This window comes from Sphaerodactylus townsendi, linkage group LG03 (genome assembly GCF_021028975.2).
Source record: "Sphaerodactylus townsendi isolate TG3544 linkage group LG03, MPM_Stown_v2.3, whole genome shotgun sequence".
Lineage (NCBI taxonomy): Eukaryota > Metazoa > Chordata > Lepidosauria > Squamata > Sphaerodactylidae > Sphaerodactylus > Sphaerodactylus townsendi.
The window spans coordinates 123,555,236-123,577,066 of NC_059427.1; the positions used below are offsets into that span (position 1 = coordinate 123,555,236).

General features: G+C 44.7%; 1 protein-coding gene across 2 annotated transcripts in view; it reads left to right on the top strand.

Moving 5' to 3' along the window:
• The window catches only part of CACNA1G (calcium voltage-gated channel subunit alpha1 G), a 268,125-nt gene that overhangs the window by 26,350 nt on the left and 219,944 nt on the right, over positions 1-21,831 (top strand). For both annotated transcript variants that reach the window (XM_048491901.1, XM_048491902.1), the window contains exons 4-7: positions 3,872-4,031; positions 10,741-11,032; positions 12,001-12,093; positions 18,001-18,796. In XM_048491901.1, the coding sequence (XP_048347858.1) occupies positions 3,872-4,031; positions 10,741-11,032; positions 12,001-12,093; positions 18,001-18,796 (1,341 nt within the window). The remainder of the gene's footprint in view (positions 1-3,871; positions 4,032-10,740; positions 11,033-12,000; positions 12,094-18,000; positions 18,797-21,831) is intronic.

Sequence of the window (21,831 nt, forward strand, 5' to 3'; positions counted from 1 at the left end):
TGTGTGCTCCTTTGAATGAGTAGTCCATCTTTTCAGACAGGAGCAAATCATTAATCAGACAGAGAGAAAGGCTGATGAAATGCTGCTATTTTGTTTCTGAATGTTTTTACTTTTCATGTGTGCTCCATCTCTTACTGAGCGCTGCTTTTGTGACTATATACATGAGTTTATAGTCACTATATACATATAGTCACTATATTGCCACTATATACATGAGTTTAATTTTCTTCACTGCCACAGTGATGGTGATTTGCCAGTGAACACAGGTTTGCCCTGGACATCTTCCTTCTGCCCACCACCAGCCTACCTGGTCACCTGGCTTCACTCCTCCCACTCTCTCGCATCCCCACGTGCACCTCTCTCCTTCTCCCCATCCCTGTGGCTGCTTCCTTCCTCTGGATTCTGCCCTGATCTCTCTCTCTCTCTCTCTCTCTCTCACACACACACACACACACACACACACAAGTTTTCTGACCTGAAAAGTATTTGGAAAGATTATTGATAATGCTGACTGCTTGGACAGATGGGAGACTAAGTGGTTTGTGGTGAGCGGAACACATTGCTAGCATTGCAACCTATAGGGGAAAGGGAGGATCGGGGATCAGGAGAGTGTGCCAAAAGGTGGATCAGTGTATAACTTGCCCAGTGGAGCAAAAGAATCCTTTCAGATTTGTTATTACTTCAGTATGTATTATTTATTATAGGGTAATATTGATATATCAGTATTAACAGAGGATCATGGCAAAATGGCTGTCTTTGATTGCATGTGAGAACATGGTGTTTGGCTCCAAATGGCAGATTGGCCATTTCCTTCATTCTCTCACTTCCAGCAGCCATTGAAGTAATCAGCAGGTTGGGAAGAGATGTCTGTAGGATGAATTATGAATGGTGGGCTGCAGTGGGAACTTTGGATTGTGATGGGTGTCCCCCCAGTGTTGTGACATAGGCTTCCTCCTCCCTTCAAAAAAGCACCAACATTACTGCAAAGGGATTTTTCCTGTTGCGGCCGGATAAGCACACACATTGGATTCCACTCCCCCATTAGTGAACTTCTGCGATAAGGTGATTTTTTTTTCCAAGGAGAGGAAGGAGGGAATGTCCGATCACATCCTGTGGGAACATTCATGCGGCTGGGCTGGGCTGGGCTGGGCTGGGCTGGGCAGAACTGTCAATCCAGTGAACATGATCCTGTTCAAACCTGCAACAGGAAATGCACTAAACTCTAGTGTAAATGGTAATGCCTGCTCCACTGCAGACAGGGTAAGAAGTGTGGGGAAACAGGGCAATGGGTTTTAACAGCAAACATGCCCTGAAGCAAAGACTGCATGGTGAAAGCTCCATCTGGTTTCAGGCAACTCTCTGTGCATAATGGACCCATGAGTGCCAGGTTTGGCAGTTTTGAGTCCTACACCAGAAAAAGACCCTTCTTGTTAAATTAGCCTAGTTGCCTTGGCAACATGAGGTACTCAAACCCTGATCCATCTGTCAGAAGCTGGAAATTCCTAGGCTCTATTTGCTTTCCTAATCCCATTAAATTAAACCTAATCTGAGATGATGTTCCCTGTTATTATTGCCTTTATCATTTCAGGTGGCTTGAGAAAACTTTCTTGTAATGTTTTCCTCCTAGCAGAGCTGATGGATGACTGAATTTATCTGCCACTGTCTAACTGTGGATGTAATTCACTTAATGCATTTGCAAATCCTGGGTAATTTATTTCTGTGCCTATGCAGCAGAGGCAGGACTGAGCAGAGACATAAGGAAGCAAAAGGAGGAAGTGAGTTTAAATCAATAATAAATGCAGGGACTTAAATGCAGGTCATTTAGGAAGAGGGCCCGTGTGAGCATGTGTGTGAGTATAGTGTATAGAGGCCAGAACTATACTTACTAGAAGAAAAGGCAGAGTGCAAGAATAACCCAGGTAGTTTGATGACATAATGAACAATCTCTTGCTGAGCTATAAAAGTAAAAGATATAGCATTAAAGATTTCTTTAAATAAGATCAATATGAGCAAGAATGTAGATGTAAGGTGCAACAAAGAAAAGAGAGAAACAGAATATTACAGAGACATTAGATGGTTCCATTTTTGTGCAAATGTCAAGTCGAGTCGCCATCAATTTGTCTTTTCATTACAGAAGCAAATGTTCCTGACCTTGTGTGAATTATCTGCCTTGTAAAGGCCTGTATATATAAGAAGAGGGGATTTAAATGAGCAGAGAAGAATTAGGGTAGGGAAGGGGATGTGAATATATATTGCATAGGGGAAGAACATAATTGACAGATTTTTGTGAGCATGAGTGTGGGGAAACTAGCAAGGGTGTAAGACGGTTTAACATTTAGAGTTGCTATCTTTCTTCTGGCAAGGATTTTGGGACTTCCACAGCTTCTTGACAGCTGGAATTCATAAGTGCTTTTTCCCAGCATGGAGATATGTAGTGACACCTCCCCTTTCTGCCTACCACTTACTGCCATTCAAGAAATGGGATGTTTACCAGAAAAAGGATAGTGTTAAGTAAATCAAAGAGTGTGAGAATGTAGAAAGAAGAAGGTTAACAGTAGCCGTAGTAGCAGAGGTAGTAGTTCTACTCCCCCTTTGGTGAACTACAAAGATAAGGTGTTGTTTTTTTCCAGGGAGAGGAGGGAGGGGATATCCTATCACATCTACTACAGAAGCAGTAGTAGGAGCAGTACTGGCAGAAAATCCCATATACACAGAAAGACATTTTGCTGTTTCTTAACGGCATCCCTGCATCTGCTTCTCCCTCCCAGTTACTGGCTGGGAGGGTCTGCTTCACTTACTTTTGTCTCTTAAAGAGGCTGAATTGTTTCCATAGCAGCACTGTTCCTAGTTGCCCTTAATGTTTAAAAGTTGCTTTCCTTGTGGGTTGGCTTAATCAAATGTAGAGTGATAGTACTGTAGAGCCCTGACATGGCAAGCCTACAGATGATTAGATCAAATCTCAGGAAAAGCAGTACAATCACTGCACTGAGTGATTTCTGGCAATTCTTAGGTAGACCCAAAGCTAAAATTGCAAATGTTTTTGTTCTCAAGAATTCAAGGAGACCACTCCATATCCTGGGATGATATCTTCTCCACCTCGTCCACTTCTGCATCAGACACAACCTATGTTCCATGTGGTTATCAGGGCATGCAAAAGAAAATACTTTTTTTCACTCAATGAGTCATTAAGCTGTGGGATTTTCTGCCAGTGAGCATAGTGATGGCCACAAGCATAGATGACTTTAAGAGGAAATTAGGCAGATTCATGAAGGTGTCCAGTAATAACTACTAGCAATGATGAGTAAAAGAAACTTCCATACACACGGACACAGGCAACAAACCTCTGAATGGCAGTGCTAAGAGGCAACATCAGGGGAGGGCCTTGGTCACCAGGCCCTGTTAGCGGGCCCTGCAGGACATCTGACTGACTGACTGCTGCAAGGGCCAGGGTGCTGAACTAGAGGAATCGCTGGTCTGATCCAGTAGAGCAACTCTTATGTTCTTATCACTGAATGTTGTTATCTGAAACCATCTTTTGTTTTGTTTGCTTTTAAATGTCTATCAGTTTGCCATATATGCAGGCCTGCACAAGATTTTTTTCCTGGTATTAAAGTGGGTGTAAAATATTAGTTCCCTGAAAGAACTGTCACCCTATATGCAACACAGATGTTTTACGTAGATGCAAACACGTGGTGGTCGTCGCCAGAACTGACTAGTCGCTGGCATTAATGTAGTAGAATTATACTTAAAAGTAGGGTTGGGAGAGAGTTTGTGGGCATGAGGATCATTCCCCTGCCAGGCTGGAAGGCCGGAAGAACCAATGCAATAATAGTTCCCCCTTTTAACTACTGCTTTTCCTTTGCTTCTTCAGGTATGCGCATCCTGGTTACTCTCCTCTTAGACACACTTCCCATGTTGGGGAATGTTCTCCTTCTCTGTTTTTTTGTCTTCTTCATCTTTGGCATCGTTGGAGTCCAGCTTTGGGCAGGGCTGCTCAGGAACCGCTGCTTCTTAGAAGAAAACTTCAGTTTGTGAGTATGAATGAGGCATACTACATGTTCTTAGGACATGCTTGCAGAGGAGTTTTGGGTTTGCACTTGTGTAGAGGGTTCCCCCCTCCCCCTGTATAAGCATAGTCATTTCCAACAAGCATGCAACATTCATGCACGGCCTGTATATATTCTCTGCAACCCATCATGACAATTATGAGGTTCTCAGGCTGTCAACAATAAATACAGAAGAGGTATTGGGAATGTATAAAATCTTCTGCTGCATCACACTTTCTTTCAATTCTTTGTGTTGTGCCTTGTTTTTCTTGACGAATGCCACAGATTGACAGTGCACAGGATTGCTTTACCGTGTTCTCACCACCATCTTCTCATGTAGTAAATTCTTGGTCAAATATTCATTGACCTATGGCTATATTTCCTTATATACCTTCTGTAGTCTTCAGATACTATACGCTTGATCTTAGCCGAAAGGCCAAGAGGCCTTTCAGTAGTCTTCAGAAGTAACCTTATCATTTCATTTTAAATAAATTGATTGTTTTATCAGATTGTAGCTCAGGATCCAACACTGGTACCCAGAACCGTAACTGCCTAGCTTACAAAATGTTGGGGCCATTTTCCCCCTACAATATGGTCCAGAAACACACATTTTTGATCATTATGTTTGGGGATATCCAACTCACAAGTGGTAGCCTGTATGCTATCCCACGATCCTCCTGTTATGTACAGTTGCCACTTTGTCTTAATAAGGAATGCTACTCAAACAAAATGGTGACTGCTCATATTCAGAGGATCATAGGCACATACACTCCAAGTGTGCATGGCTGGTCACCACTAAACATAACAACTGACAATGGCAAGGGTCTCCTCAGAAATTTCATGCTTGAATAAGCAGCATGCAATTTAGGGTGAAAACTTGTCTCAGTACTTTTCTTTCAGTTTTGGTTTCTTGTTTAAAAAATGGATTGCTGCCAGGAGAGTGATCTAGGCACAGTGCCAGTTCGTGCGACTGATCATGTGAGGTGACAGCTTAGCCAAGAACTTGTTGATGTCTGTCTATTAAAACATTGATTGATGTGCAGAAATTAACGAATGTAAGTGCAGATATTTAATTCTGAATGTGTAATTTCATTGGCTGTAATTCTTAGATTAGTCAGATAATTGTGTGGGGTCCATAAACTACCAGATGTGTGGCTGGAAATTTGACCCATAGGAAATGGCAGGAAAGGTGTAAGCTAGGACTCAGAAAATGAGTCATCTCTTCATTTCATGGGTAATCAGGTCTCATTCTTCTGTCATGAAGCTAGCTAAGGTAGAGGAAAAGTTTCCGCTCTCGAGGTTTTGGAGATTGTGATTTCAAATCTTTAGGGGGTCACAGTAAAACAGGAGGTTATTCTCTATGCTTGTTTTTGGTGGAGAATGCTTGAGTGGCTTCAAAGCCCTCACCAGTATAACTGAGGCTAACAGCCCCAGCCAAACCTAGGCTGATTCCGCATGGGCCAAAAACAGCAGTGTGAAAATGGTGTAAAAGGGTTTAAAACGGTGTAAAAGGGTTTATACTGTTTTCACACCGTTTTCACACCGCTGTTTTTGGCCCATGCGGAATCAGCCCTAGAGGCGGCAGACCGTGGCACCAATGCAGCACTGCTCTGCCACCTTCAAAAAGACTTTTCAGTGATGCAGGGAGCAGGGAAAAGCCCTGAAACCTCCTTGCTACTGAAAACCCCCCCATAGGGTTGGTGAAATTATATGGTAGTGGTGGCGACCTGGCACTTCCGATGTTGTGGGACTATTGTTCTTGAGTCAGCTTCGCTGGCATGGCCACTGGCTGATAGCAGGGGCTGATGAGAATTGTAGTCCATAACATCTGGAGTGCCAAAGGTTCGCCACCACTGCCATATGCCATCAAAAGGCAGGTGTAAGTCTGAGGGCCAGTGCACTATCCTGCCAGCCTCAATCCTGGAAGGGATCCAACTAAAGTCAACTCCACCCTGGGAATGCCCTGATTGGCCCCCTCCTACACTGGCATCCAAGGGGGATGCCAAAGTAGCCCTAGGGCTACAGCCTGGACTTCTGAGTTCTGTGGCAGTGGAGATGCTAACCCTGATTAGATTAATTTATGGCTTAAGCTGACCACACCAAATAATTACGAATTACCTTTTTCCCCCATGGAGGAATAACCAGACTTCTCTTACAGAGTTCAAGGAGAGGATACTGGCAAGAGCAGGAAAGGGACCTGAACTCTGGCGCTTGATACCATTTGGAACTTGATATCATTTCTAGGCAACCCCAACAGTATTGTTAACCTCCAAGCCTTGGTTTCTGTCAATAAAAGACAGGGGGAGCGGACAGGGTATTTTCCAGGGTTGTTTTGGTTTTGAATAAATCATCCTGGCCAGGTCAACAGCAACCACCAGCTGAGACTGAGGCTGATTCCGCATGGGCCAAAAACAGCAGTTTGAAAACGGTGTGAAAATGGTGTAAAAGGGTTTAAAATGGTGTAAAAGGGTTTATACTGTTTTCACACCATTTTCACACCACTGTTTTTGGCCCATGCGGAATCAGCCTGAGAGACTTGCAGGACTCACCTAGGCTTTCAGACTAGTATCTGGGATTCCCAGGTTAACTCTACTTTTCATGGAACCTGGCTGGGTGACTTTTATCAGTAATACTCTCAGTCTAACCTACCTTGCCAGGGATAAGGTTGGTTGGCCAGTGGGTTGAAGGAGAGAAGGAAGCAAGAAAAAGGGAGCAGCTATGGGTGTTTTCAGAGAAGGGAAAGAGGAAACAGTGGGGGGGAGTAAATGAAATGCACCTCTGCAAATGCACTGGCAGGATCTTTGGGTGAGAGAGAAGCAGTGCAAATAGCAGTGCAGTGGATTATGATTCACTCTCCTCCAGTGCCCAGATACCCCCCCAACCATTCTCGGCCTTCAGGCATCACAATAGACCCTATCCAATTTTGTTTTCTTTAAAGATATTTATTAATTACAAACTTTTAAAAACATCCATAGTAGTATTAATTAAATTTACATAAAGGCATAAAACAATTACAAAAATCTAGAAAAACAGTAAAGTCGATTAAAATCATAAACTATAACTGTATATATAGTGCTTGAGCATGTTCAAAGAGATTGGCATAGATGTCGCCAATCCAAAAATAGTCATGCTTTACTCTCATTGATTTCAGTGTTACCGAAGCATGTCTAACTTTCTTTGGATTGGGGTCATTATCTCACTAAATTAATCCCAAGACTGTTTTCAATATAATAAAGATGCAAGTGGGGAATGAAGCTAAAAACAGACAGTACAAAGCATCTTGGCAGCATCTGGACCAGGGGTCTGCAACCTGTGGCTCTCCAGATGTTCATGAACTACAATTGGCCATGCTGGCATGGGCTGATGGGAATTGTAGTCCACGAACATCTGGAGAGCTGAACATCTGGAGAGCCATAGGTCACAGACACCTGATCTGGACACTCTGTGGATTCCACACAGGTCAAATATAATGGGTGCAGGGTGCAATACAGACTGGTTTTTTTGGGGGGGGGGGACTTCACACAGGTCCCGTCCCCAAAATGAGTTTGGCCCGTTTCATTTCTCCTAACCTGGGATTTTTGAAAATTGCTAAACCAGTGATCCTTTTGCAAAATCCCAGGATGGAGCCACTCCAGTGTGAACAACCAGGCAGGAGGTCCTTTATTTCCCCCCCCCCCCTCCCTTCCGCATCGCCCGCCATTAGGGAGAATCCACCTGCCTGCCATTCTGTACAGGTTGCCCAGCAGGTTGTTGGAACATTCTCTGAGGTCTTGACAGGGTACAAAGACTCCCAAGCATGGTTCCTCCCCATGACAGCAAGAATGATCAATCCACAGCAACACATTCATTACTGCCTGGCCGTTGCTGGAAGGTCCCTTTTCCTTTTATTTTGCGTGTTGCTCACGTGCAGCTACGCAGGTGCAGCCAATCATATTGTGGTACTATCAGCATGGCTGCAGGGGGTCATTTCTGTATGCCTAAGCAGCTGTGCATGTGTTGCTGGAATTTTTTTTTTTTTAAGAAAAGCGTCTCCATGCAAAGGACCGAAAGCAACCTGAATTGTTTCCATGGGCTCCAAATGCTGCTTGCACGGCACACATGTGAATGGGAAAAAGGGAACCGGCTCCTTTATAACGACTGCAACCCATTAAACAGTGGGTACTGTTATGCAGCAGTGGCATAGGAGGTTAAGAGCTTGTGTATCTAATCTGGAGGAACCGGGTTTGATTCTCCACTCTGCCCCCTGAGCTGTGGAGGCTTATCTGGGGAATTCAGATTAGCCTGTACACTCCCACACACGCCAGCTGGGTGACCTTGGGCTAGTCACAGTTCTGCAGAGCTCTCTCAGCCCCACCTTCCTCACAGGGTGTTTGCTGTGAGGGGGGAAGGGCAAGGAGATTGTAAGCCCCTTTGAGTCTCCTACAGGAGAGAAAGGGGGGATATAAATCCAAACTCTTCTTCTTCTTCCTCTAAACATTTGGAATCCACTGTTCCAAATTTTATGTGGAATCCACTGACATCTGAACACACATCCTGTTCACCACATGTGTGACATCGGCAAAACATGAGCATGTTGAGTGGCTTCCCTCCAGTCCATATTTTAAAATGGGACTAGGATTGACCAGGTCAGACACAGTCAACAGTAAGAAACCAGGGTTGCTGTGGGATTTCTTCTTCTTTTAATTCCCAAAGCTTTGCTTCTATTCCTTGTATAGGCTTCTCCCTCTCTGCAAAGTTAGTTATGATTTCATTCACTTGGAAAATTTCTTCAGGTAAATTGGCAATGAAGTAAATGAATTGTTGATCAATACTGGATAGATCCAATGCATCTACCAATCTTAATGCTGTTTAATTGGACCAGAATACGATGGTTTTAGCTAAGCTTTGAATGGCATTAGAAGCAATACTTCAGGAATTAACTAGGCTGAACTAATCTTAAATACAGCTTTGGAAGCTTTACTGAGAGGCCTAGTGGTATCTGGGAAGTAACCATCTATCGAGATAGGAAGATGTTTATTTCAGTCCTCACTTCCTTTGCCACATCTGACCTGGCTTATTCCAGTAACATTTTATGAAGGAATTCCCTTTAAAAACAAAACAAAACAAAGAAACTAGGACCCCCATGTGCAGTCTGCCACATAAAGGGGTGTATTTACAAAGCAAACTATTTCACATCGTCACAGAAGTGGCTTGTTCTTCCAATCTGCAACAAAAAAGCCCTGACTAATCTTTTAAAATATTTTTATTCATATAAATATATTCACGCTTCGTATTTAAAAAAAATAAAGGGTTGGGAGAAAGACCATAGGTGGGCCAGTTTAGAAATAGTCATGCATATACTTTAATCATAGGAAACTGTTCTTAACTCACTGGGTTTTCACTTTCACTACAAAACAAGAGACCTCATATAAATAGGTTATGATTATATTTGAAAAGCAAGTGTCCAATTAAAATTATAATGTGTTGATCCATACAGAACTGGTTGTCACCTATTTCTTTCCCACTTTATATGTTGCAGTATCATGGGATGGTTTGAACATTCCCTTTTTTGATACACTCATTTTTGACACACTTCAGTCCTGTTTGTGAGAGATCCTGACTCTTGGTATCTCTTGTTTGAAACTTACTCACAGTGAGGAACTAGGCACCAGACTTTTTAAAGATTCAGTTTCCCTTTGGAAAAAATAATACAGTTTCATTGTGACGTGTTCAGAAATTTTAATTACCTTGGTAGTGGGAAAGGTAAAGGTAAAGATTAGTTCAACATCACCCCTTACTGGCCCATGGGGTGATGTTGCATCACAATGTTTACTAGGCAGATTATATTTATGCTGTGGTTTGCCATTGCCTTCCCCAGTCATCTACGCTTTACCCTCCAGCAAGCTGGGTACTCATTTTACCGACCTTGGAAGAATGGAAGGCTGAGTCAAGATTGGGTTGGGTACCTGAAACTGACTTCTGTCGAGGTTGAATTCAAGTTGTGAGCAGAGCTTGAACTGCAGCACTGCAGCTTATCACTCTGTACCACAAGGTTCCTGACTTGGGAAAATGGGCCTTTAATTGGCACACAGCCACAAGAACATAATCATAATAGCTATGCTAGAGTTAGTGAACTGATCTGTTTATCCTTATATCCAGTCTCTGACAATAGCCAGTTCAGGATGGGTTCAGAAGAGTGTGGTCCAGGAAAAGATCTATTTTGGACTTATCATCCGATATCACTAGTTTAGAGATGTCTGAAAAATGAAACCACAGTACCGGAGAGTTAACATGCTCTTGTCTTCAGTTAATTTGTCTAATTGCTTTTTCTGAACCAAGTTATCCTAGTGGCCTTTGCAACATCTTGGGGCCCAGAGTTCCACATGTTTCCTGTTAACAGCATGAATGAATGCATTTGTGTGTTGTCGAAGGCTTTCGTGGCCAGAATCAACTGGCTGTTGTGCTTTTTGGTACTGTGTTGCCATGGCTTTTCTCTGAATGTTTTGCTCACCATCTATGGCTGGCATCTTCAGAGGCATGTTATGGAAAGATGTGCACAATAGCCAATGAATTATTTTGTTTGTTTTTCAATCTGCTGCCTCCTAATGACATTGTGAGTCCTCAGTTGCTTGAATTACCCCAAAAGTAAAGTTCTATATTCACTTTCCTCATTGCCCCCGTGATCTTGTTTATAATGAGTACTTGTCTTCTTAAGCCCTTACACAGTTGAGCTGGAACCCTATTACCAGACTGAGAATGAAGACGAAAGCCCTTTCATCTGCTCTCAGCCCCGCGAGAATGGAATGCGTTACTGCCGTAGCATCCCCACACGGAGAGAAGAAGGCCTAGAGTGCACACTGGACCATGATTCCTACAATGACACCACTAATACCTCTTGTGTCAATTGGAACCAGTATTACACAAACTGTTCTGCTGGGGAACACAACCCTTTCAAAGGAGCAATCAATTTTGATAACATTGGCTATGCATGGATTGCAATATTTCAGGTAAACAAAATGGCTGGGCAATAGGAAAAGAAAAAGCTGGGTCAAAATTTCCTTTTGTCATCAAATGCCTAGTTTTGATACAAGGGGAAGAATGATTCTGTGGTAAAACATATATATTGACAAGTACCAATTGGTTTTTCACCAGTGCAGTTCCAGTTAAAATGTAGGATGCAAAAGTATAGAATGTGCAAGAAATGGAAGTTTTGCCAACTGCAGTTTCTGAGGTTGTGTCAGTGTATTATTGTTTCTTAGCCTTTATCTAAATAGATCTTGAACATGGTTGAATAGTTCTAGAACAGGAATCCCCAACTTTTTTTAGCCAATAGGCACCTTTGGAATTTTGAGAGGGGATGGTGAGCACCAGCCCAAAATGACTGCAATAGGAGGTGCAGCCAAACTCCAGAAGACTGCCACAGGAGGTGGAGTCAAAGGGAATACTCTCCCTTCACACTTCCTGAGAGGGAGAAGAGTATGCAGGGGAAATGGAACCACACACTGACTGAGAAAAGCCTAGGTGCTTACCAGTCTTCTTGATCCTCCATTGAAAAAACTCTTCATTTAATTGAGGGCAGTCAATAACAAGCTTTGCCTTACAATGTTCCCATCCTTTTCTGAAAAGCTTGGCAGTCACCAAGGGAAACTTGGTCTAGACCAGTGGTTCTCAAACTGGGGGTCGGGACCCCTTTGGGGGTCGAACGACCCTTTCACAGGGGTCGCCTAAGACTCTTTGCATCAGTGTTCTCCATCTGAAAAATGGATAAATGTTAGTGTTGGGGGTCACCACAACATGAGGAACAGTATAAAAGGGTCGCAGCATTAGGAAGGTTGAGAACCACTGGTCTAAAACAACAAATACTGTCATTGTGCCTTCTTGGGTGTCCACAGAATAATTCTTATGCTTCATGTCCTTGACAGCCTTATGTATACCAAGCAAATGAATGACTTCCTTTTCTTTTGCTTTATTCTAGGTCATCACCCTGGAGGGCTGGGTAGATATCATGTACTTCGTAATGGATGCCCACTCCTTCTATAACTTCATCTATTTTATTCTCTTGATCATTGTGAGTTATTCTTCCAGTCTGTGGTGGTGACTGAAGGCTGCAGGAAAAATACAGAATGGGGTATATAGAAGGAAGGGGGAAAGGAAAGGATGGGAGAACTGAATGTGGTACTTGGGAGAGGTGGTAGACCAGGGGTCTGCAAACTGCAGCTCTCCGGATGTTCATGGACTACAATTCCCATCAGCCCCTGCCAGGATGGCCAATTGGCCATGGGATTTGTAGCCCATGAACATCTGGAGAGCTGCAGGTTGCAGACCCCTGTGGTAGACTATTCAGGAAATGCTGGAGTATAAAACTACTCCATTCACTTCTATTGCATGTACAAAAGTGGGATGGGATGAATAAGCTAACCTGTTAAGAGGCAATCAATTTATTCTAGTCACTGATGGTGATTGTCCATTTCATCAGTGATGAATGTTCTTTTCCACTGTATGATGGGACACAACTCATTTCTCCATTGTCATTCCTTTTCAATTGTATCATGGGACCCAATTCATTCCTCCATTCCATTTCTACTCAAACATTTAAAAAATTCTTAAATTACAAAATATGACACTGACATTAGATGGTTGTTAAACATGCTGTATGGTAGCAAACATAAATCAGGGGTGTTTGATGTCTGGAGTCTGTGCTGCATTATTTTGGACTTTTGTGAAGAAGAAATCTTGTGGTGGGCTCAAGCAACAACTACACTTTTTATAGCATGCATAACTAAACTACCTAAAGTTCCCTTTTCCTTCCCCATCCCTGAGATATACCAAAAACATACAGAAAATTTATATGGGGAAATGAAAAGGCCATTGGTGTTGTAAGTCACTTTTAATGGAAACTGGAACAGAAGAATAATATGTTCTTTATCAAGTCTATAGGAGAAGTTCTTTCTGGGTATGTGTTTTAGGGGTAATGAAAGTTCTTAGGATGCGAGAATGAGGTGAGAGACGATGTTGAACACTATCAGGTTGAAATGGTAAGGAGAGTCCGTAAGTATAAAGAAGGTAGTAGTGAAAGGCAGTGAGACAGAGGCGTAGTGAGGGGGGAAAGCTCCTGGTGCACTGGTGCGTCCTCTGCCCCCGCCCTGCCCCAGAACACCCCCGCCCCACCCAGGAACTTCCATGCCACGCCCAGAACACCCCCCATGCCCCTGGAACGCCCTCGTGCGCAGGGCCGCGCGCCGGTGCATCACGCCCCCCTGTCCCCTTGGAGCTATGCCTCTGCAGTGAGATAATTAATCTCATCATGCCATGCTGCATTGAAAGGTATTTTGCACACACTACAGCCTTTATAAATACCACTGGCATGAGCCGGCCAAGGTTAAGCACTTTTGTCACAGGGATTCCTTAGGAGAAATGTTAACAGAAACCTCACTCTCCCATTGCAATCTGTAGGACGTTAGCATGCCTGTTTTCATGGTGCTCTAGGGAATTATATAACATTACAGTTTTTAACTTACATAGGCAACATTGTATGTTTATTTCAGTTCTGGAAAATTTTGCTCCTGTATATTTCATCTAAGCATTGCGTCTTCATTATGTACAACTGATGTAGATCTCAGTCCATAACTGCCTACATTTTTGCAGAGTGTTCAGTGGGCATTTGTGAATGTTTTATGGGACATTTGCAAAATGCGCACAAAATGCGCACAGGTCTATGCCCCTTCCTGCCCCTTCCAACCCTTCCCCCAGCTCACAAACCTTTTCTTTCCAAAAAGAAGCTGAACAAATTATCAGTACAAGTATGTAGGGGTGCTTAAAAGAAAACGATTGGTAAGAGCAGGATAAATTCAGTTTTCAAACAAGTTATTTGAGAAGATGTCAGCATCACAAACTGGCTAGAATCTCATGCTACCACCCAGGTTGTTTAACAATTCATTTATTCAATTTATAGCCCAGAACACATGGCAGCTGATGCAGGATTCACAGGAATCCAAGACATCACCAGACACATATTTGCTTGGCTTCTGCAAGAAGGATGTTGTAACTGGAGAACTCTCATAATATTGTTTATAGGGTGTCCACAGTGCAACAATATGTATTGTTTAATGGGAAGATCCTGACCTGGAAGGCCCAGGCTAGCCCAATCTCAAAAGCCAAGCAGGGTTGGCGCTGCTTAGCACATATATGGGAGACCACCAAGGAAGTCCATGGTTGCTATGCAGAGGCAGGCAATTGCACATTTTCTCTGTTCATTTCTCATCTCAAAAATCCTAGGGGGTTGCCATAAGTTAGCTGTGGCTTGACAGTACTTTCCAGCAGAAGTGAGTAAGAATAGGCATGATTGTATCAGAGTTCAGATAAGCCTACCTGCAGAGCCAGACTTAGAGATCTGAAAGTGTTTCAGATTAGGACCCTATAGTCTTAACCCTAATGCATCATATCATATGCAGAAAACGCGGCCGCAACTTACCGTGGACTGCCATTGCCCCCTGGCGAAGGAGAGCACTGGCCCCCGCCAGCTCCACTTGCCCTTGTATGGGCAGGCGGCCTCGCTTTGTTCCCGGCCCTGAGCACGCACGTGTGGGCTGGGATGCAAACGGGAACCTCGTGGTTGCGACCATGACGTCATCAGCTGGGGCCAGGCTGGGAGGCTTTAAAAGGCCGCGCCTCCATGCCAGGGCCCTCTTTGTCCACCAGAGCTTGAGGCGTCACATGCAGAAAGCACAGGCTGAGACTTGACTGGGCCCAAGATGTAAGTCAAGAGATAAAACATCGTATCAACATACCAAACAGCTGCGGAAATGCTTGTACTGTATCTCCCTCCCTCCCTCCCCCACCACTCTTTTTGCTATTTTTTTTTCTGGTTTAAGGTCTTATTTAAACAACAATAATCTTGCCCTTCCAAACAGAACCCACCAATGCTGTTCTGAAGGGACCAACATACATACATGGACTGCAACCTGGTGTTCTCATAGTTAAGCATACAACCCAGAAGCCTAATGAGCTGGTGGGGTGTGATATGTCTCTTTAACGGCATGTTATTCATCTCTGCAGTCCACTACGCAACACAACTGGAAGGAAAACAATGAAGAAGAAGAAGAGTTTGGATTTATATCCCCCCTTTCTCTCCTGCAGGAGACTCAAAGGGGCTTACAATCTCCTTGCCCTTTCCCCCTCACAACAAACACCCTGTGAGGTAGGTAGGGCTGAGAGAGCTCCGAGAAGCTGTGACTAGTCCAAGGTCACCCAGCTGGTGTGTGTGGGAGCGTACAGGCTAATCTGAATTCCCCAGATAAGCTTCCACAGCTCAGGCGGCAGAGCGGAGAATCAAACCTGGTTCCTCCAGATTAGATACACGAGCTCTTAACCTCCTAAGCCACTGCTGAAAATAGAGATGAATCAGCATTTTCCTACTGCTGAGACCTAGATCGTTTCTGCATGGGCCAAAAACAGCGCCCTACGGACAGTAAAAACACTATCCCTGGGGTTCTGCTTGCACAGCTGTTGCTACCGTAGCACTGTAGTGCTGTGTTCTCCCCCCCAAAACAGCGGGAAAATGCTCCTTTCCTAACTCGCTCAATGAGTGAGTCATTGGAAAGTGGCATCTTCCTGCCAGTGCTGAGTGAGGGGCACCAGTGTGAGGGCACCGTTTTTAGGCACTGCCTGTTTGCTTACCTTTTCTTCCCTCCAAGGCTCCAGAGAGAGAAGTGACATGCCCATGCTGCCCTCCGACCCCCAGGGGTCAGAAGGCAGTGTGGCCGTGTCCCTCCCTCCTGTGCGAATGGTCCCTGAGCTCCACCAGCATGAATTATGCCGGTGGTCAGCCGCTTATGCTGCCAGTGCAGAAACAGCCTTTAGATAGCATGGCTGGGTGGTGTATCTGTAGGCTTAAGGCAGCCAGGAGAGAAAGAGTTATTTTCTGCATTTCAAAACACTCAGACCGAATAATTATCGTGACAGATTAAAACTGCAGAAAAGGCTCTTTCAAAGTGAAATATCAAATCTTTGACTGCTGACAGCTGAAGCTCTTAGGTAGCAGCATCTCCACAGTCCCAGTGAACAAAGAAGGAAATCTGTGAGCAGAACCACTAGCTCTTCTACAAGGAACAAATGTGTCCAAAAAAAAAGTACCAGTGAATAATGCAAATACCACTTATTTGTTATTATTGCAAATACTGAATACAAAGAAACAAAATTGAAGAAAACTCTGTTCAGCTGATATAAAATCTGCGTTCTACTTTGAGCTGTGATGTCATCTATGGAACTGAGGAGTGGGAGTCCCTGAGGTGAGGCTGTTTTGGAGGCTTTGATGCTGAAAGAAAGAAAAGCAGGGCAGGGAATATCCACCCTGTGTGAGTCACAGAGAATGTGACAGTGACTGGTGTTGACTCAGAATGAGGTTGGAGCTTGCATTTTGTGTGCAGATGAGATCTGCTTTCAGTGCAAGCCACTTTCCCTGGTGGAACTGTGAGGCCCCTTCCGCACATGCAGAATAATGCACTTTCAATCCACTTTCACAATTGTTTGCAAGTGCATTGTGCTATTCCGCACAGTAAAATCCAGTTGCAAAGTGCCTTCAAAGTGGATTGAAAGTGCATTATTCCGCATGTGTGGAAGGGGCGTAAGCCACAGGTACAGTGTTTAGGGCCAGAAGCATCAGTATCTTCAGTATTCATCCAGATGCCAGATTCTGGGGGCGAGGAAGCTGTTGCATCACTATGCTGTATGGTAACTTCCCAGTGGCATTTGGGTAGATGCTGCTGGAAATAAGATGATAGACAGGGTGGGCCTTTCGTCTGAGCTTGCACAGCTCTTTCTATGTTCTTTTGGAATATATTGTTAAAGGCTTTCATGACTGGAATCAATTGGCTGTTGTGGGTGTTCTGAGCTGTTTGCCTCTGAAGATGCCAGCCATAGGTGCAGATGAAAAGTTAGGAGCAAAAACTACCAGACCACGGCTACGCTGCTTGGAAAACCTACAACAGCCTTTTAGAATACTTTCTAGCAAGTGGGGATAGCTAAGAAGGATGAGACGATGTAAGCAGGAATTTGAGACCTCACCATGGAGAAGAACTCACAAAGGGACCACAGGCATCAGTTCAGCCATCTCAGGTACAACAGTGAGATAATAATAGAGGTCTGCTTTCCGTCGCTGTTGTAAGGACCGTCGCAATAGTATGTGCTATATAAACATTGTTTTATTGTTCTTTGGAGCAGCAGTGGCGTAGGAGGTTAAGAGCTCAGATATCTAATCTGGAGGAACCGGGTTTGATTCCCAGCTCTGCTGCCTGAGCTGTGGAGGCTTATCTGGGGAATTCAGATTAGCCTGTATACTCTCACACACGCCAGCTGGGTGACCTTGGGCTAGTCACAGCTTCTCGGAGCTCTCTCAGCCCCACCTACCTCACAGGGTGCTTGTTGTGAGGGGGGAAGGGCAAGGAGATTGTAAGCCCCTTTGAGTCTCCTGCAGGAGAGAAAGGGGGGATATAAATCCAAACTCTCCTTTTTCTTCTTCTTTGTATGCTCAACAAGCTCTCCGGTACAAAGTCCTTTCCAGAGCGGTCATATTAGACTTTGAACTCCATAAGCATTCCTGACAAGTGGTTGTAGTAAATGAATGAGACTGTGAGTTTCCCTTTTTATTTTATTAATCACAGTTTTCCTACAAATCATGTGATCATTCCCCACCTTCTGCGTGAAAGAGTTGGTCCTGAATGAAACTGTTCATAATAGCCTCCAGAGGCGTAGCTCCAAGGGAGCATGGGGGCGCGTGATGCACCAGGTGCGCGCCCCTGTGGGGATGTGGTGAGGGCGTTCTGGGGGCTTGGCAGGGGCGTTCTGCGGTGGGGCAGAGGACGCACCAGTGCACCTGGCGCTTTCCCCCCTTGCTACGCCTCTGATAGCCTCACTTTCTCAGTTCCCTACTCTGCACATTGCTTCCTTGTGCAAATGGCCTTGCCTCTTTCCCTCTTAGGTGGGCTCTTTCTTCATGATCAACCTCTGCCTAGTGGTCATAGCAACCCAGTTTTCAGAGACCAAGCAACGAGAGAGCCAGCTGATGAAGGAGCAGCGGATCCGTTACCTCTCCAACGCGAGCACTCTTGCCAGCTTTTCAGAGCCAGGCAGCTGCTATGATGAACTGCTGAAATATCTTGTCTACATCCTTCGGAAGGCCAGCAAGCAGCTGGTGGAAGCCTACCGAACTACAGGGGTGAAAATGGGGTTTCTCTCCCGCCCAGTCAGCAAAAGCAGCGCAGAGAGACAGCCGTGCAAGCGCCAGCCGCAGAAAAGGTCATCAGTGCATCATCTCATTCACCACCACCACCATCACCATCACCACTATCACCTGGGCAATGGAAGCATACAGGCACCGCGTGCCAGTCCTGAAATCAGTGATGTTGAAACCAGCTCCCTTCACAATGGAGCCTATAGGCTAATGGTCCCCCCCACAGCCAATCCTCACGCTGCTTCCAGCAACACTGAGTCTGTCCACAGCATCTATCATGCAGACTGTCATTTTGAGCCAATCCGTTACCGATCATCTCTCCCTCAACCTGGTCTCAGTTTAACTGGCCCAGAGGTGTTTCCCAGGACTGTGGTTGGCAGCAAGGTCTACCCTACTGTGCACCCAAGTAGCTCCCACGAGCTGCTGAAAGATAAAGGTTTAGGGGAGCCTGCAATCAACCCTGGGGCTAACACCTTGATGAACCTTAACATCCCACCGGGTCCATATAGCCCCATGCAGAAGCTACTGGAGACACAGAGCACTGGTAAGTGTTAAGACTCAGCACCAGCAGTCGGATGCCTTTCGGCCAGAAAAAAGTGTTGCTAATTGCTTTGCCTTTCTAATTTACTGTCATAAAATAGCGCAGTTCAAGGTAAAGCATTACCAGAACATTCAGCCTGATCTCAGTTCAGAACCATGACAGAGATGACAAATTCATCTTTTGTAGAAGAATTATAGGAGAGAAGGTATTAAAAATGTAGGAGAAAGATATTAATTATATGTATTTTTTAAAAGATTGCAAAACACCACAAAATATGCAGACAGTTTGGGAATTTCAGGCTTTCAACTAAAGTTACTGAGACTTAGTTTACAAGTAGGAAAATAGAGAAAGTAATTCATTTTTTAAAAAAATAGGTCACTGGTAAACAAAATTAAGCTGATTCATGTTGAAGAATATTAGAAGAATGCACCTTGATTACATTGAGAGCCCATCTAGCCTACTGTTCAATGCCATATTGTGACTTATCAAATACTCCCTGGAGGCCCATAAGCAGAACGTAACGGCAATTGCCTTCCTCTGCTGGTAAGAAGAAAACAGACTTTGGGACAGACCTTTTAAGATGGGCGTCCTTAAGACAACGAGAAAGTGTCACGTAAGACCCTCACTTGCCCTTATTGGGCCAGTGACTCTAGCCCCACAATGCAGTCTTCTCGTGACCTTCTTGTTGGGAAGATTGCAGGAGCTGTTTACATATGTTGCCTTTAGACTGGATTACAGGGTTACATGTTACCTCATTGACCTTCAAGCCTCAAGTACAACAATCCTGCATCGGTCTGATAGATGGTGTTACCAGCATTATTGGTCTGACATCCATAAAAAGAAGGAGGACTGGAAAGGATTTTGGTCACATGTATCAGTGTAGTTAGATCATATGCATCTGTGTTTGAAGTTGTCTTCACAATGAATAGTTTGCCAGTGACTGACCATTCAACCAGAACTTCAGCAATGGAAAGAGCAGTGTAGCATAGTTCCTTGGTCTATGCACACCTATTTGGGAGAGCACCATGTGCTGTAAGTCCCAACAAAGTAGGATGTACTTTTCAGTGAGCATTTGTAGGATCAGGCTGCACAATTCCAGAACATGACAATACTCTTAAGAGTCATCCTATCTAAAAATGGAGTGTTCAATCAGCCACACACCTGCAGGTATTTTTGTATACGTATTTTTCCTGAAAAGAATGCAACATTCAGGTTGACACAAAAGAAATCCAGATTTCTCCTTTGCAAAACACTTTTGAGGACTGTCCAGGGGTTGAGTGTTCTAGGTGAGAGAAACTTTCTGGATGTAATGCAGGGCCATCTAGATCAAATCTTACAATCCATTTTTACGGAGGAGGGCAGCCTGGGTCATGTGAGTTTTGCCTGCTGGTTTCAGAATGATAGGCTGTTTCTGCACGGCCACGCTCGGGGGTGCGTCGGCATATACGACGCCGACGCACCCACCCCCCGGGACCGTTCACACGAACGGTCCCGGTAGGGATGGGGAAGACGGCGCAGTGCTGCGCCGTTGCCTGAAGGCCTTCCCTTCCCTCCAACCTTCTGGCGCGTCACCCAGGCCAGGGGACACGCCCCCCCCCCGCCCTGCGCAACAGCTCTGGAGTCGCAGGGCAGGGGGGGCGTGTCCCCAGGCCTGGATGACGCTCCGGAAGGTCGAAAGGAAGGGAAGGCGTTCGGGAAAGGGGGGGATGGCGCAGGTTGGGAGCGAGGTTGGGAAACAGCAGCTTCGTGCCCCCGGGGGGGGTGGGGAGTGAGGGCGGCGCTGCTGCATGTGAACAGCTCCCTAGGGACAGCGTTTTTGCTGTCCCTAGGGCGCTGTTTTTGGCCTGTGCAGAAAGGGCCGTAGAGACAGAGCAAGTATATAGCTGGGTCAGGAAAGGACTCTGTATATAGCTGGGTCAGGAAAGGACTCTGGAGACAAAACTCCTTGTTCCATAGTAGCCAAAGCCAACATGGAGATTCGTCTCATCTGGGTTGTCCCGGGGGGGCGGGGGGGGGGCATCTGTCAGCTGCAGTCAGTCATTATAAGGAATGATTTGAGAATGGTTATGTTTAGGGGGAGGGCGTTAATTTTGCAGTATCAGCAAGCAGCAGGAGCACAAGAGCGGCTTGCTGGCTGCGGTGCTGCCTCTAATTACAACTCCTAATCCTCCAGGTGCCTGAAGAGCTGATTGCTTTTGGAGTTGTCTTAATGACCAAACGTATTATGAGGTGGCTGAGAACTCTTGGCAGAGGATAGCTGTGGCTCGCCCCTTGCTTGATTCAGTCTCAAAGTTAAGCAACAGACAACCGCAAAATTTAACACAGCGTACATTGCAATAAATCACGATGTTGAGATAAGCAACAGTTGGGGTTTTCTTTTTTCCTGCTGAGGCTGCTACTAAAGTAGAGAAATTCTGATAGCAGGGATGTTTGGAGCATCCTCAAGATTTCTTTCCTTTTTTAAAAAAAATATGAGAATAAAGAGGAGAGCTATAACTGGTTCCACTTTCTTGATGTATTTGCTGAATTGATTTTGGGGAGGGGGAGGTTTCAGAGTATTAAAAAAAATCAAAAGGCAACCGTGTGTTGTGAAACACACAGCATGTTATATTGCTCTGAAAGATTGCTGAGCTGTGTGACAAGTGGCTACAGTCTAACTTCAAAGGTCGTGGTGTTGAAAACTCTTTGTCAAATTGTGCGCTACTGAACGTTGTGCTTTCTTCAGTGAGCAAAGCGTGGCATGAAATACGGACCATTTTTCAACTTTAACACTTCAAAGAGGCATTGCAGCTTTCCAGCTTTCCAGTAGACTTGGATGTCATAAATTTGTTGTGCTTTTCTTGCAGCAGTGTTTCAAGTGATGCATGCAAAACATTATGTATTCTACTGTGGACTGCCCAGTGTCTAACTAGTGTGTCTGACAACATGCATCCACAGATGTCACCATGTTACCTGACATCTTCAATGTAAAGTGTACTGGCCTATGTATGGATTCAAATAATTTAACAACCGGTTCCGGTGGTGGGATTCAAATAATT